Source organism: Microcaecilia unicolor, chromosome 9 (genome assembly GCF_901765095.1).
Source record: "Microcaecilia unicolor chromosome 9, aMicUni1.1, whole genome shotgun sequence".
NCBI classification, from domain to species: domain Eukaryota; kingdom Metazoa; phylum Chordata; class Amphibia; order Gymnophiona; family Siphonopidae; genus Microcaecilia; species Microcaecilia unicolor.
This window is the reverse complement of record NC_044039.1, coordinates 74,236,136-74,252,959: the sequence shown is the minus strand read 5'-3', so window position 1 is coordinate 74,252,959 and position 16,824 is coordinate 74,236,136. Positions and strand designations below refer to the sequence as shown.

Here is a 16,824-nt window from a genome sequence, read left to right as displayed (position 1 = left end):
GCTGGATAGGGATGAATGGAGGGGGCAAGTGACAGAGGAGCATGGATGGGCATGGATTGGGAGGGCAGGGCTCAGGGAGAGAGGGGAATTGCTGGATAGGGATGAATGGAGGGGGCAGGTGACAGAGGAGCATGGATGGGCATGGATTGGGAGGGCAGGGCTCAGGGAGAGAGGGGAATTGCTGGATAGGGATGCATGGAGGGGGCAGGGGACAGATGGGCATGGATGAATATGGATTGCAGGGCAGGGCTCAGGGAGAGAGAGGAATTGCTGGATAGGGATGAATGGAGGGGACAGATGGGCATGGATGGATATGGATTGCAGGGCAGGGAGAGGGGAGAGGGGAATTGCTGGATAGGGATGAATGGAGGGGGCAGGTGACAGAGGAGCATGGATGGGCATGGATTGGGAGGGCAGGGCTCAGGGAGAGAGGGGAATTGCTGGATAGGGATGAATGGAGGGGACAGATGGGCATGGATGGATATGGATTGCAGGGCAGGGCTCAGGGAGCGAGGGGAATTGCTGGATAGGGATGAATGGAGGGGGCAGGGGACAGAGGAGCATGGATGGGCATGGATGGGAGGGAGGGCAGGGCTCAGGGAGAGAGGAGAAATTGCTGGACATAGAGGGGAGGAAAGAGAGATGAAGGAGATGAAATGAGGGAAAAGGAAGAGAGGAGAAAAACTGCACATGGATGAAGAAAATAGGCAGAAGCTGAGGACCAGAAATGAAGAAGAAAGGAGGAAAGGAAAGAAATAAATGGAAAGGAAGCCCTGGAAACGGAGTTAAGAGGACAGATAGCAGCAGAATCAGATACTGGGCCAGCAACATCAGAAAAAGAAAGTCACCAGACAACAAAGGTAGAAAAAAATCATTTTATTTTCATTTTAGTGTTTGGAATATGTCCACTTTGAGAATTTACATCTGCTATCTTATTTTGCAATGTATAGCAGTTTGTTTCTAAGAATATTGCTGACAATTCCTGTCAGTGTGGCAAGTGGTGAGCGATCATTTTCACGGGGGGGGGGGGGGGGGGGGGGGCGCCGCCGCCGCCAACTGATAGTCTGCAGGGGGGGGCACCAACTGATAGTCTGCAGGGGGGCGCCAGAGACCCTAGGCACGGCCCTGCACTGCATGTCCAAATTGTCTCGTGTGCAGCCCAAAAGGGGCATGGGTGGGTCAGGAGCATTCTTGAAATTTTGGTGCAGTGTTATAGAATATCTGGGTTATGTGCCCAACTTGCATGCTGGAATTTACACTAGGTTTCAGCAGCCATAAATCCTCTTGCAAACAGTTGGGCGCAGGAATCCACGATATAAAGGGCTTCAGCCTGGAGTGCCCTTTATGAAACAGCACTTAGCAAGGATTTCCCGGAGTCTAAATTTCAGCACCATTTACCCTTAGTGCATAGGCCCCAATGTCTTAAATATGGACGTCAGAGTGAAGTACTTTACTTACATTTTTAATATAGGAATATTTATGAGATGGAACATGCCATTATTATAATGAAAAAAAAATGGGAAAACCATTACTAAACAAAGGCATCATTTTACTAAAGTGTGTTTACCATGTGGGAAAATGCACTACCGCGGGGAGTGCTCAGGTGTTCATGCAGTAGTATTGGCATCTGCGCATGCTTCACATGCGCTAAAAAATACTTTATATTTTTTACTGCTGGGGACATGTTTGGGGGTAGAGAGTAGGCATTCCCATCGCTAAGCGGTTAGCGCAGCCACATTGCCGTTACCTACTGATTAGTGCATGGTTAGCGTGTGAGCCCTTTATCTCCTACTAAACAGGTACTGGTAAGGGCTCATGCACTAATTGGTCAATATATGAGGAAATGAAAAATCAACCATTTTATAGCAGCGCTAAAGGTGACCTTAGTGTGTGGGGAAACTCACGCACTAGTCATAGTGCAGGTCACCTTCTACGGCAGCTTAGTAAAGGGGCCTCAAAATGATTATGTCTTAGCTAGACTGCATATGAAGCTGATAAATAAAATATTGAAAATGGAAAATATTCAGGGCTTGATGTCAGTTAATTAAATAATCAGAATACCAAAAGCAAGATCAAATTACTTATGTTAAAAAAACAGATTTATGTTAATAGAGATGACTCATGACTTTACAACATTAACATGCCATGATCTATATTTCAAATCCTTGCCTTAGTTATACACCTTTATAGTTATAGATATACCTAATAGAAAAAGTGAAAATTGAGAGAAATACATTTACATATGCACTTTCTTACCTCAGGATTTTCCTCCTTTTTCTTTTTGGTAGTAGGGGGTCCCCGAGCTGGCTTGTCAGAATGTTTTTCATTCTCTGTTTTCCTTTCTGATTGGGTCTGAACTTGAGGCTGAATAATAATGACCTTTAACAATGACAAAAACTAGTTTGAGATTGAAGCTATGAATATAACTCGAGAATGTATTGTAGAACATTAAAAACAATAAGTAGAAAGATAAAAAGAAAGAAACTGTGTTAATAAGAAGATCTGTTTTCATATTGTACAAACAGGTAAACAAAAGTATTGAGGATTATGTATTAATCCAGAACAAGCAAAAACTTCCCACAAAACACCTTGCAAAAGCTAATCATCAAATGTGAGGAAGTGAACACCCAAATGAAACCTTCAAAATTCACTTAATCAATTTAGTATAAACTTTTTTATCTATCTTTTTTTCCTTTTATATGGAGGAAAAAGGCCTCAGCAGCAGTGGCGTAGCCATAGGTGGGCTTGGGTGGGCCAGGGCCCACCCATTTATGGCTCAGGCCCACCCAACAGTAGCACATGGTTAGTGGTAACTGGTGGGAATCCTAAGCTCCGCCAGCTGAAGATTTCCCCCTGATGGTAACAAAAGCGCTACTCTCCACGACACCAGCACCTGTGCATGCTCAGTTTTCAGTGCATTCCTGCTGTCAAGGCAGAAAGAAGCGTTTTCCCACCAGCTGAGATTTATTTTTTTTTTGGGGGGGGGGGGGGGGGGAGAACACTTGGTGCCCACCCAATTCTTGCCTGGGCCCACCCAAAATCTGTTGTCTGGCTACGCCCCTGCTCAGCAGTCAGAGGTTTCAAACTGTCGGTGTTGCTTACTTCAATCTTCACAGCAATATCACTTTGGGGCTCATTTTCAAAAGAGATAAACATCTAAAAAGTGGCATAAAGCAGCGTTTGGATGTTTTTCTCACAAAATGTCCAAATCAGTATTTTCAAAACCTATTTTCAGACGTTTTTCTATGCTGTTCTTCTGCAGTTCATCCAAACCTCAGGGGGGTGTATAGGGGGTGTTTTAAGGGTGGCATGTGGGTATTCCTAAGACTTAGATGTTTGTCAGCCATAATGGAACAAAACTAAACTGTACAGGACTAAAACTAAGGTATTTGAAGATATACCTGTTTTTATAACGAATAAGGCACAAAAAGGTGCCCTAAAAGACCATATGACTACTAGAGGGAATCAGAGGTGACCCCACAATACACCCCCAGTGGTTACTGACCCCCTCCCACCTCCCAAAATGTGAATAAAAATATGACTTACCAGCTTCTATGACAGCCTCAAATGTTAAAGTCAGGTCTATTAGAGTAGCATGCAGGTCCCTGGAGTAGTGTAATGGTCGGTGTAGTGCACTGGGACTCAGGTCCCTATCTCTCTCCACCTGTCACACTTACAGTGGAAACTGTGACCCCTCCCAAAGTCACGAAAACCCTACTGTACCCACATATAGGTGTTCCCTTCACCCACAAGGGCTATTGTAGTGGTGTACATAGGTTTTGGAGAACTCAGGGGACAAGATAAGGGAGCAAAGGTGAGATATGTACCTGGAAGCATTTTTATGAAGTGCACAGAAGTGCCCTCTAGGGTGCCCCATTGCTCTCCTGTGATGTCTGGGGGATCAGTCTACTAAAAATGCTGGCTCCTCCTACATCCCAATAGCATGAATCTCTAAGTTTTGCACTTATTCGGGGGGAGGGGGGGTTCCGAAAATGGAGCAAAAAACAAAACGTCCAAAGCACAAAACCTTGTTCAAAACAGTATTTTTGAAATAAAAATAAGGTAGATGTTTTTCTTTTTCGAAAATGACCTTCTTTCCTATTAGGGTTTTGGACGTTTTGTGCAAAACATCCAAAGTTGGATTTAGACATATCGAAAATGCCCCTCTTTGTGACTTAAATCAATCATTAGCCGAAAAAACCTCCTACATTTTTAACCCAATGCACTTTTTTTCATAAACAGTTTTATTTATATGTAAACAAATCAACATACATCAGAATGAATCTGCCAATAAAAATGTATGCAATGGGGAAAAGTAGGAAGCACTTAGCTTATTCTTGTAGATTTTTATTTATTTTATTTATTGCATTTGTATCCCACATTTTCCCACCTTTTTACGGGCTCAGTGTGGCTTACAATACGATATGAAAGATGGAAATACAATTTGTTACAACTTGGTTATGGATTACATTGTGAAGAGTTATGCGAGACAATCAAAATGTTGTTAAGGAATATAAACACTGGAACAGAACCTTGAAACATTGGAAGGAGACAGCGGGAAGCTAAAAGGGCATTATGTATGGTATACATATTTCTGTGAGTAAAGGTATGAGTGAGGTGAGATTACGGGTGATGAGAGTAGAAATGGATGTATTGATGCATTAGTGAACAGTGAGTGTGGACTTTATGTGTTTTGGTTCTTTCCGTAAATTTTTTCAAAAAGATGGGTCTTCAATAATTTGCGGAAGGAGGTTTGCTCGTAGATCGTTCTCAGGTTGTGCGGCAGTGCGTTCCAGAACTGCGTGCCCACGTGAGAAAAGGTTGACGCGTGTAGCGTCTTGTATTTTACGCCCTTGCAATTAGGGAAGTGGAGGTTGAGGAAAGTTCAGGATGATCTTTTGGCGTTTCTGGGTGGTAAGTCTATTAACTCAGACATGTAGGCTGGAGCTTCGCCGTGAATGATTTTGTGGATTAATGTGCAAACTTTAAAAGTAATGCGTTCCTTGAGTGGAAGCCAGTGTAGCTTCTCTCGTAAGGGTTTTGCACTTTCATATTTTGGTTTTCCGAAGATGAGTCTGGCTGCTGTATTCTGGGCTGTTTGAAGTTTCCTCAGTATTTGCTCTTTGCAACCTGCGTATAGTGAGTTGCAGTAATCCAGATGGCTTAATACGAGGGATTGCACTAGGCAGCAAAAGACGGATCTTGGGACGAATGGTCTTATTCTTTTCAGTTTCCAGACAGTTTCAGATCCGGACAGGGACCCATTTCACCTTAGCTTTGTCAGGGGAATTCTTCTTTAATTCAAAGTGCTCCTTTTTATCACTCACCCTGTGCAAGCAGGCAGATTGATTTAAGCCACAAGGTGATGTTGCTTTGAAAAATGAAGTAAGCAACACCGCCAGTTCAAAACCTTTAATTCCTGAGGCCTTTTCCCTCCATATAAAAAGAAAAAAACATAGATGAAAAAGTTTATACTAAATTGATTAAGTGAATTTTGAAGGTTTCGGGTTGAGTGTTCACTTCTTTGTATTTGGTAATTAGGATTATGCATTAAAACATGGCCTGCATGCTAAGATAGTTTAATGCTGTACATTAAGAAAGCAGTGTGCATGCTAACAGAAACAGCAAAAAGTGGAGGCAGCCAGTGAGACAGAGAAGTCACTAGAGCCTATAGCCACACTCTGGTTATACATTTTATTGTTGAACTGACATGGCCATGTTTTGGCAAGTGCCCATGTTAGGGGTTCTTGTTTTTAAATGCGAATAAACACAGTTTTCCCCTCCCCATATTCAGCGCGATTTAGCCACTCAGCAATGGCCACTGACCGCTTAAATAGCATTTAACCGGGTAATTGCGAATATTCAGTGTGAAATAACCAGTTATTTCCGCTGGATATTTGCAGTTAATGCATAGCAATTAACCAGCTGTATTGCATGATGTGGAGGGGCATCCAAATGCTGCTGGAGACGTTTATCACAAAACGTCCAAAATAACAGAGATAAAATCATTTTTTTAAAACCCATGTCTTTAGATGATCGAAAATCCAGCAAATAGCCATCTAGAAGTAAAACATCCTAAAAGAGAAGAGAAGAACGTTTCCACCGTTCGAAAATATGCCATGTAAAATGTGCAGGTGAAAACGTTACTACCGTGGTAGCATGTAGACTTCCTTTGACGTGCAAGACATCTATATATAGTTCTGCACATGGAACAATGTTCTAATCAGAGTAAACATGTCCCTCAGAAGAGAGCCAAATTACTCTGTGCAACAGACACAGCTCCTAGTGTGATTGTGCCACAGATATAGCAGGCTGCTATATAAATATAACCACCACCTGCCCCCCACAGAAATGTCTCCCTGCGAGCATGGAAACAGATCTTCTGGCAAGGTAATTGTCCAGAATTGCCTCCTCCCCCCCCCCCCCCCCGCCCCAATAGCACAGCAGCATTTATATACTGTACAGCAGAAGCAATGCATGATATTGCTGTCTCACCAATACCATAGTGTTGCAGTATCTCTATTCAGCATTAAACAAATGACAGCTTAAAAAAATGTAACAAGTCATAACAAGGGACTGCATAGAGCAGTGCTGGCGAACCTATGGCATGCGTGCCAGAGAGGGCACACAGAGCCCTCTCTGTTGGCATGTGCGCCGTCGCCTCAGCCAGTTCCAGCCCCCCCGCCCCGCCCTCCGAGCACCAGGGCCCACCTCCGAATAAAAGTCATATCTGGTCGGGGTTAAGGCGGCGTCAGTGGCAGCAGCAGTAGTGAAAAGCGTGCTGACTCGGCGCGGAAACAGGAAATGAGGGCGGGACCAGAGATTGAGAGACAGAAGGGAAGGCTGAAGGCGCGCCAAGTCAGCACGCTTTTCACTACTGCTGCTGCCGCTGACGCAGCCTTAACCCCGACCAGGTATGCCTTTTAAATTTCGGAGGGGGGCCCTGGTGCTGGGACGGAGGGAGGACGGGCTGCTCTGGAAAAGCTTTTGTCTTTGACGCCATTGGTTTTCCTTGTCAGACCAGCCTCCCTGTAGGGTTGCTGGTGTGTTTTCACTATGACAGCACTGCAGGATTAAATAAAACACCGTTCCTTTTGTGGGGCACAAAGATTGGCTACCACAGTAGTAGGAAAATGCTGATAGGAGAGAGTCATTGAATGAGCAGAATTCTGGTTCCTCCCACGACAACCCTGGGAGGGAGGGAGAGGGGAGGGGGACCCTGGCCCTGGAAGGAAGAGGGGAGGGGGGATCCTGGCCCTGGAACTGGGAGGGAGAGGGGACCCTGTGGAACTCAGAGGGAGGGGGGATCCTGTTGAACTGGGAGGGAGGGGGACCCTGGAACTTGGGGGGAGGTGGAGGGGGATGAGGGGGAAGGGGAGAGCGAGGGGGACGAGGGGGGGGAGAGGGAGGGGGAATGGCACTTTGCAATAAATAATTAGATTTTGGGTTGCTGTTTGGGCACTCGGTCTCTGAAAGGTTCGCCATCACTGGCATAGAGCTACACCTCTCCCCCCCTTATCATGAACTACAGCTTTATGGTGCTTGGACTGTTGGCAACACGCACCACATGCATTACCATCTTTCAACCCACTGATCACAGTGCTTCCAAGGTTACCTGCTATGTCATCTCATTGCCACCAGGAAACAACTCCTGCCCACACTTGTCCCTGTACCTGCCTCCCATCAGCCATCTACACCACTAGGCAAGTCATGTAAGATCTTACCTGCCAACTATTTCCACACACAGGACCCCCCTCCAAACAGGGACCAGCCAGCCGAGGAGGAGGCAGGAGGGGATGAGCTGGCCTTGGAGGAGGAGAAGGCAGGCAGGGATGAGCCGGCTAAGAGGAGGAAGCAGGGAACAGCCAGCCGAAACACAGGAGGCAGCTGAGGACCAACTGGCTGCAGCAAAGGAGACAGCTGGCGACCAGCCGGCTGTGTGGAGGAGGTAGCCAGGGACCAGCAGCAGTGGAAGACAGTGGAGGTTGAGGCTGGCACCTGGAAGGTGCCACCCCCCCCCCCCCAAACACACACAGGGGGAGTACCATGGGGCAGAAGAAGAGCCCACCCACCATCTGCCTGAAGGCCTAACTGGGGAGGCCAGGGTCCCAGCGATATGGATCCCCTACAGCTCCTGGAGCATGTTTCTGATACACAGACTGCTGGGCTGCAGGCTCAGCACCTGGTCCTCGAATAAATCCTAACCCTGCTCCAGAAGCAGGCTGAGTAGTGTAGGCCAGCGCCCTAAGCACGAGGGACAGTACAGTTCATGTGTAACTTTGGCCAATGCAACAAAAATGTGTTTTTGAAATAAAATTGAACTGTAAATGTTTTATATTGTTTGCCATACAAAGTCAGATGTCTCCAGTTTGTCTAATATGTGTAGATACCTTGATATCCAAGGCTGATGGGTGCTATGCTGCCACCACTACTACACATGGCCAGGGAAAGAGAGACTGGATAAGCTTGGGGGGGGGGGGGGGGGGGGGAGACCCAGGCCTGCAGTTTCTCAACACTTCCTTGTGCACCTGGCATGTGGGTCCTGAAGTCCAGCTCCATGATGGAGTCTGCAATCTGGGTGGTATCACAGGTATCCCTTGTCAAACATCCTATGTATAAAGCTGTCCTCCTGTGGCCAGGTAGAAGGCCACATATACTGATCTGGGTCAAAATTAGCCCACTGAAAGCATTGTCCTTTCTGTTCTTTACATAGACCAGCCCCATTACCCCCGCTGACCCTGCAACTCTACACCCTTTGGACACACAGCATACTTTTATTTTAGAGTGGCCTAAAATAAAAATATGTTGTCTCGCACTAGCAACCTGCCTGGCACCAACCCGCAGATATGCATAGTCAGTGCTTAGACTATAGTTTACTCTATGTTCAGCATACTTCCCTAGCCATCCACCAGTTTGTGTTGTAGGGCTAGGTAATTCTTGCAAACAGCTGGGTCATATTTACACAATAACAATTTTCCACAATGGTAAACACTGGTGAAGGAAAATAACCATGTACAATTATGGGAGATATCTACATGATCCAGGAGTCAAAGGTACCATTAGATACATGTTTATTTTGTAACAATTGGAAATAGTCAGGTACTGAACAGCAGGGGAACTTGCCTATAGGAATAAGTAGCCTCAATCTGGGATCGGCAGGGCACAGGCCAGGGAAAAAAATGTAGGCACCAGGCTGGAGCCACCTGCAGGGGATTTAGAGCAGGAACTGTAACTGGATGCTCTTGAGCCTGTGAGAGGCCCTACCTATGGTCAGATAGGAAATAGTTTGAAGGACAAACTTGCATAACCATGGAGGATTGTAGGAGTGTGTTCACTGCTCTGGAAATGACAATCAGTACATACAATGGTTCCCCCCTGAACCCTAGGAATGGGTGGGCATCTGAGAAAAGGGGACTGGGGTTCAACACACAAATAGGGATGGAGCCTACTGGGTAGACACATGAGCTGCAAAGCGGGAGCAAAACCACCAGATATGGATGCCAATGAAGAAGGTGAACATAGATGTGAGATGTACATCTTGGAAAAAAGGCACAAAATGGGGAGCCCTTGACCCTACGAGAAGAGGAGAAGATGGTGCACAGACACATTCCCAGGGCCTCTTCCCCTCCCCCTCACACACCCACAGGCAGCCACACCTGAGTGTGTTCAGTTGAGAACAAAACATATGTACATAGGCTGAAGCAATTGTTATCACTAGCATAGTCCACTGCTATCCCTTGTGTTCCTGCTGACCAGTAGCAGTGTTTGTAGCAGTGTTTGCAGCATTCTATCCTGTCCTGCATCCAGATCCTGCAAAAGGCAAGGATTCCTTGGTTAGCAGATACATAGGGCAGCCACCCATGCCAGCGATTGTACTCTCTTCCTTGCCCCCCTCCAACCACCCATACCCAGTGATTGTCTTCTCTTCCTTGCCCCCCCTCCAGCCACCCATACCCAGTGACTGTTCTCTCTCCCCTGCCCCCCTCCAGCCACCCATACCTAGTGATTGTCCTCTCTCTCCTGCCCCCCCTCCAGCCACCCATGCCCAGCGATTGTCCTCTCTCCCCTGCCCCCCCTCCAGCCACCCATACCCAGCAATTGTCGGTTGTTGAGTGGATTCTTCGGGGCAGGCAGGAAAGATCCCCAGTCTTTCCTGCCCACTGCCGGCGCTGACTCTCCCATGGCGCTACTGCATCGCTCTTCAAAATGGCCACCGAGACTTACAAGGGTGGCCTCCTTCAGCAGAAGTCTTGCGAGGCCGCCGCTGGAAGTCTTGGCGGCCATTTTTAAAGAGCGATCCGGCAGTGGGGGAGGGTCAGCGTCGGCAGCGGGCAGCCAGGACTGGGGATCTTTCCTGCCTGCCCCGAAGAATCCATACACTGGGATGGAGCCTGTAGCTGGAGGGAAGGAGGGATGGAGCCTGTAGCTCGAGGGGAGGAGAGCCAGCTCACCCTGAACAACAACCGGCTCGCAAGATGGTAATAAATTTAACAACCGGCTCTTGCGAGCCGGCTCCAGTACACCACTGTCTCTCTCTCTTTACAGTGGGCAGGGATGGAATTGTTCCTACGGGTTCTGGCCTGCAGGAGGGGTTGGAGCTGGTCACAAAGGTGCTGAATGGCAGCCCTGTCAAAGCGGTACCTAGTGAGATACTGCTGGTCAGTAAGGTCCAGGAAACGGGTACAGGCCCTGAAAACTCTGGGATGTGGGTATCTCCTGCGGGGCCACCCCTCCAAACTTTCCTCTTCCTCCAACATGTAAGCCACTTGTGCATTCAGTGCATCCCATCACCACAGGTGCAACCCACTGAACCCAAACAAACCTCTGTGCTCACCTCTCCCTACCAACCTAGTGAAAACCACCACCAACAAACACGACCTGACACTCACTCTCCCACCACCGACAAATAATACAGGCACACACAGCAATCACTCTCTCAGATACAGCAAATACTCATGCCACACCCTCTACCCACTCACTCTCCAAATAGCTACCAACAGTCCTTACACACACACAGCAGCAGCAGCACACAGGACAAACAGAGCAACATGGACAGACACCAAACAGATAAGGGGGTGTAACGAAAGAAGTGTGGACCTAGGGACAGTGAGTGGAGCGGGGGGGGGGGATATACAGAGGAACAAGTAGTTGTGTGGGAGGGGGGCTGGCAGGGTTTGACAAGAAGCTGAGAAGGTGAGACACAGAGGAGGCAAGTCAGGGAATGTAAGGGTGAAAAGGTTCAGACTAGGGCAAAAAGACAAATGATAAGACAACGTCAACAACTCTCAACTTTCTTTCAAACCAACAGTTCCTCCACTCCAACTCCACAAATGGGTCTAAAGACAACCTTGTGCTTACCCCAGACGCTTTTATATCAGGTCTAACTCTGAACGTTTTTATTTCCATCAATGTGACAACATTTTGCTACCCGTCATTATGCGCTGAAGTCATTCATTTGGTAAGACTGCCCAAGATATGCCTTTGAAACGCCCCCTCTAGAGATGTTCTAAGTTGGATGCACTGACGATTTAGACCGGTTTTTTTCCTGCTCTTTGATTATATGTTTTAGATGTTTCCCTGAGAGGTAAACATCTATTTCTCCTTTAGGTAATTTTTTGGACATTTTTCTCTTTTGAAAATGAGCCCATTAGTGCAAATATTCAGCACTGGGTTTAGTGGTTAAATAGGATCGCATAAATAGAAATCCAATCTTTAACTGCTAGGAACTTAACCGGTTAGTGCTTAACTGGTTAAGTTCTGGCAGCCAAAAATAAAATTGGAAATTTAATGCTGATCGTTGGATATGGTGCAGCATTGAATTTCCAGATTCAGCGCTGGCAGTGGGATTTAACTGTGCTGCCTGCTGCCAGCTGAATATAAACCCCAATTTGTTCACAAATCTTAGCTTCTCATATAATCAATTGATCTAACAAAATACTGCCACACCATTCAAAATGGCACTTAGACAGAAAATCTTACAAACTCACTCCTTCGTGGTCTGCTAAAACAGAATATAAACATAGAGGGGAATAATCGAATGGCGCCAGCAAAATACATGGCCGGCGATGTATTTTGGCGGCACCGCAAACAGCTGGCCAGACCCGTATTTTCGAAAAAGATGGCCGGCCATCTTTTGTTTCGATAATACGGTTCCGGCCAGCCAAATGCCTTGGATTTGGCCGGGGTTTGAGATGGCTGGATTCGTTTTTTAGCGATAATGGAAAGTTATGTTGGCCATCTCAAACCCCGGCCAAATTCAAAGCATTTGGCCATGGGAGGAGCCAGCATTTTTAGTGCATTGGCCCCCCTGACATGCCAGGACACCAACTGGACACCCTAGAGGTCACTGCGGTGGACTTCAGAAAAGCTCCCACGTGCATAGCTCCCTTATTTTGGGAGCTGAGCCCCCCAACCCCCCCCCCCCAAACCCACTGCCCACAAATGTACTGCACCCACTAAAACTGCTCCAGGGACCTGCATACAGCCTCTAGGACTTATTGCTGCTGTATAACTTTGGCACACCAGTTCACACCTGAAGATTAATCTCTCTGAAAAAGTCCTTAATTTGAATAAGCACGTTTACTCACAGTTAACTGCAGATCAGAGGTTGTGCCCCACTGTCAAAGAGTCTCCCTGAGACTGAGCTTAGCAGTAGGTCCGAGCTGACAGAATGGTGTACAATGCCCTCTTTCAGCCACATTCAAGGTAAGAACTAAGTTCTTTAACGTGGCTAACACATGAAAGGGATCTAAAAGTGGCTTACAAACATGGCCACTACCTCATGGACTAACGGAAGTAAAACAGGGCACACTCTGACCCAGTTAGCAGGGGGAAAAGCACCATGGGAGTACAGCCCAGTACCCTACACCCACCACAATGCATTGCTGATGTGACGCTGCAGTGCACCTAACAGAAAAGGTGTCACACTCACCCGAGAGCCACATCACAACCAGGGAAAGGTTGTCGGAGGATAGAACACATTCTGCTGTCATGGAGGTGGGTACATTATTTGAGGCTGGCATACAGGCTGGCAAAAAAGGTTTTTAATTTTATTTTTTTAGTGTGGGAGGGGGTTGGTGACCACTGGGGGAGTATGGGGAGGTCATCCCCCACTCCCTCCGGTGGTCATCTGGTCAGTTGGGGCACCTTTTTGAGGCTTGGTCGTGAAAATAAAAGGACCAAGTAAACCCGGCGAAATACTGCTTATCGCCAGGTTTTTTTTTCCCATTATCGGCGAAAGCCAGCCATCTGGTAGCCACGCCCATGCCCGCCCATGTCCTGCCTTTGCTTAGCCAGCGACACGCCCCTTTGAACTTTCGCCGGCGAGGCAACGGGAAAGCGGCGATGCTATCAAAAACGCAGCTTTCGATTATACCGATTTCGCCGCTTTTCCGAGATCGCCGGCCATCTCCCGATTTATGTCGGGAAATGGCCGGCAATCACTTTCGATTATAAGCTGGATAGTAACATAGTAGATGATGGCAGAAAAAGACCTGCACGGTCCAGCCAGTCTGCCCAACAAGATAAACTCATATGTGCTACTTCTTGTGTATACCTTACCTTGATTTGTATCTGCCATTTTCAGGGTACAGACCGTAGAAGTCTTGCCCAGCACTAGCCCCGCCTCCCAACCACCAGCCCCACCTCCCCCCACCGGCTCTGCCACCTAATCTCGGCTAAGATTCTGAGGATCCATTCCTTCTGAACAGGATTCCTTTATGTTTATCCCACGCATGTTTGAATTCCGTTACCGTTTTCATCTCCACCACCTCCCGTGGGAGGGCATTCCAAGTATCCACCACTCTCTCCTTGAAAAAATACTTCCTGATATTTTTCTTGAATCTACCCCCCTTCAATCTCGTTTCATGTCCTCTCGTTCTACCGCCTTCCCATCTCCGGAAAAGGTTAGTTTGTGGATTAATACATTTCAAATATTTGAATGTCTGTATCATATCACCCCTGTTTCTCCTTTCCTCCAGGGTATACATGTTCAGGTCAGCAAGTCTCTCCTCATACGTCTTGTAACACAAATCCCATACCATTCTTGTAGCTTTTCTTTGCACTGCTTCAATTCTTTTTTACATCCTTAGCAAGATACGTCCTCCAAAACTGAACACAATACTCCATGTGGGGCCTTACCAACGACTTATACAGGGGCATTGAAACCTCTTTTCTTCTGCTGGTCATACCTCTCTCTATACAGCCTAGCAACCTTCTAGCTACGGCCACCGCCTTGTCACGCTGTTTCGTCGCCTTCAGATCCTCAGATACTATCACCCCTACTATCTACTCCCTAAGTGCATCACTTTGCATTTCTGCGCATTGAATTTTAATTGCCAAACCTTAGACCATTCTTCTAGTTTCTGCAGATCCTTTTTCATGTTTCCCACTCCCTCCCGGGTGTCCACTCTGTTACAAATCTTAGTATCGTCCGCAAAAAGGTAAACTTTACCTTCTAACCCTTCAGCAATGTCACTCACAAATATATTGAACAGAATCGGCCCCAGCACCGATCCCTGAGGCACTCCACTACTCACCTTTCCCTCATCCGAGCGAATTCCATTAACCACCACCCTCTGGCGTCTGCCCGTCAACCAGTTCCTAATCCAGTTCACCACGTCAGGTCCTATCTTCAGCCTGTCCATTTTATTCAAGAGCCTCCTGTGGGGAACCGTGTCAAAAGCTTTGCTGAAATCTAAGTAGATTACGTCTATAGCATGTCCCTGATTCAGTTCTCCGGTCACCCAGTCAAAGAATTCAATGAGATTTCTTTGACATGATTTCCCTTTGGTAAAACCATGTTGTCTCAGATCTTGCAACTTATTGGCTTCCAGGAAATTCACTATCCTTTTGTTCAGCATCACTTCCATTACTTTTCCAATAACCGAAGTGAGGCTTACCGGCCTGTAGTTTCCAAGTTCTTCCCTATCACCACTTTTGTGAAGAGGGACCACCTCCGCCGTTCTCCAATCCCACGGAACCTCTCCTGTCTCCAAGGATTTATTAAACAAATCTTTAAGAGGACCTGCCAGAACCTCTCTGAGCTCCCTCAATATCCTGGGGTGGATCCCGTTCGGTCCCATGGCTTTGTCCACCTTTAGGTTTCCTAGTTGTTCATACACATTCTCTTCCATGAACGGTGCTATATCCACTCCATTCTCATATGTACTTTTGCCAGTCAATCGCGGTCCTTCGCCAGGATTTTCTTCTGTGAAAACAGAACAAAAGTATCTATTTAGCAAATTTGCTTTTTCTTCATCATTATCTACATAGTGGTTCGCAGCATCTTTCAGTCTCACAATTCCATTTTTAGACATTTTCCTTTCGCTAATATACCTGAAGACATTTTTGTCACACCTTTCTAGTCATTTGTTATTCCGCTTGCGCTTTCGCCAGACGTATCTCTCTCTTGGCTTCTTTCAGTTTCATCCGGTATTCCTCCCCGTGTTCCTCTTCTTGAGTTTTTCTGTATTTCTGGAACACCAACTCTTTAGCCTTTATTTTCTCAGCCACTTGCTTGGAGAACCATATCGGTTTCCTTTTTCTCTTGCTTTTATTTACTCTCCTTACATAAAGGTTTGTGGCCCTATTTATAGTTTCTTTCAGCCTGGACCACTGCCCTTCCACTTCTCATGCGTCCTCCCAGCACATCAGCTCCTTCCTCAGGTATTTCCCCATTTTACTAAAGTCAGCACGCTTGAAATCTAGGACTTTGAGTTTTGAGTGGCTGCCCTCCACTTCAGTTGTCATATTGAAACAGGTGGGAAATCAGGAGACGAAAGGCAAATTGGTTCCAAAACAAAACAGCTTTTTTATTGCTAGCAATTCAGACAGCCCCGAGTACAATCTCAGAATACTGCCCCCTGAGCGTCACCTGACACTCGTTCTTATACACTCTTATCAGTAGTCATGCGCAGTTACAGACAGAGGATCTTACACAGAACCCAGGAAACGAAACTTATCTTTGGCTTTGCACACAACCCTCTATTTCCAACACTGGTCTCTAGTCTATTCACAGTTATTTGGCATTGCATATACCATATAAGGCAATATACTGATAAGCAGCACAAGTTCCGGCTGGTTTCTGCTATCTGGCTAACTGTCAGCTTGCAAGCCTTACATTTCAGTGTTCCAGCACATTTACACAATACAGCCTCTATGCAGGAATCACGAGACTGGGCTGGCAGAGCCAGCTGCCCTAAATTGCTGACTACTACAATTTGTTATCTAGCTGCTGGTTAACAAATACATACTACTAGTAAAAGTCTAAACTGCACAGGTTTTGGTCTTAGTCTAGGCTCATTATATGTAAGGCACAAAAGGTCCAGTGCATTAATAAAGTATGGCTAAGAGGCCAAAAGCAGAGTTAGAGTCCATAAGTATAAGTCCATCAGTAGGCACAAAACATGAGGTTGTTCTGGTGGTCAGTAGTATTCATAGTATTCGAATAGTATCCGGCGTTCCACCCCTTCATTCCCCCCTTTTGATACTTGAACATCCATCTGGTGGAAAGTATCACCTCCATGAACCCTGAAAGGGAAGAGAGACAAGAAGCATTAGCAGGGAGGCAAAAAGGGAGCCCTAGTTCCTTGCGCAGCCGCTGGTTACTTCGCCGGGGTTGAGACGGAGGGCCCCTAGTGGAATCCCCCCCCCTTTGTATCCGGTCTTATGCTGACACAAGGGTACTGGCCCATTAAGTGACTCAGGAGGTGAAAGGTGCACGTCAGCCACAAGGTGCTTCATTGTCAGCTTCATCAGACTGGGGAATGGGGGAGTACATCTGGAGAGCCATAAGTTGGGCAGCAGCACGGCAGTCAGCGATGC

At 46.7% G+C, this 16,824-nt stretch overlaps 1 protein-coding gene across 1 annotated transcript in view; it reads right to left on the bottom strand.

Annotated features, from left to right (window-relative positions):
• PHF21B (PHD finger protein 21B) overlaps positions 1-16,824 on the bottom strand; it is a 559,570-nt gene that overhangs the window by 276,369 nt on the left and 266,377 nt on the right. The window contains exon 7 of the mRNA XM_030215094.1: positions 2,257-2,379. Within this exon, the coding sequence (XP_030070954.1) occupies positions 2,257-2,379 (123 nt within the window). The remainder of the gene's footprint in view (positions 1-2,256; positions 2,380-16,824) is intronic.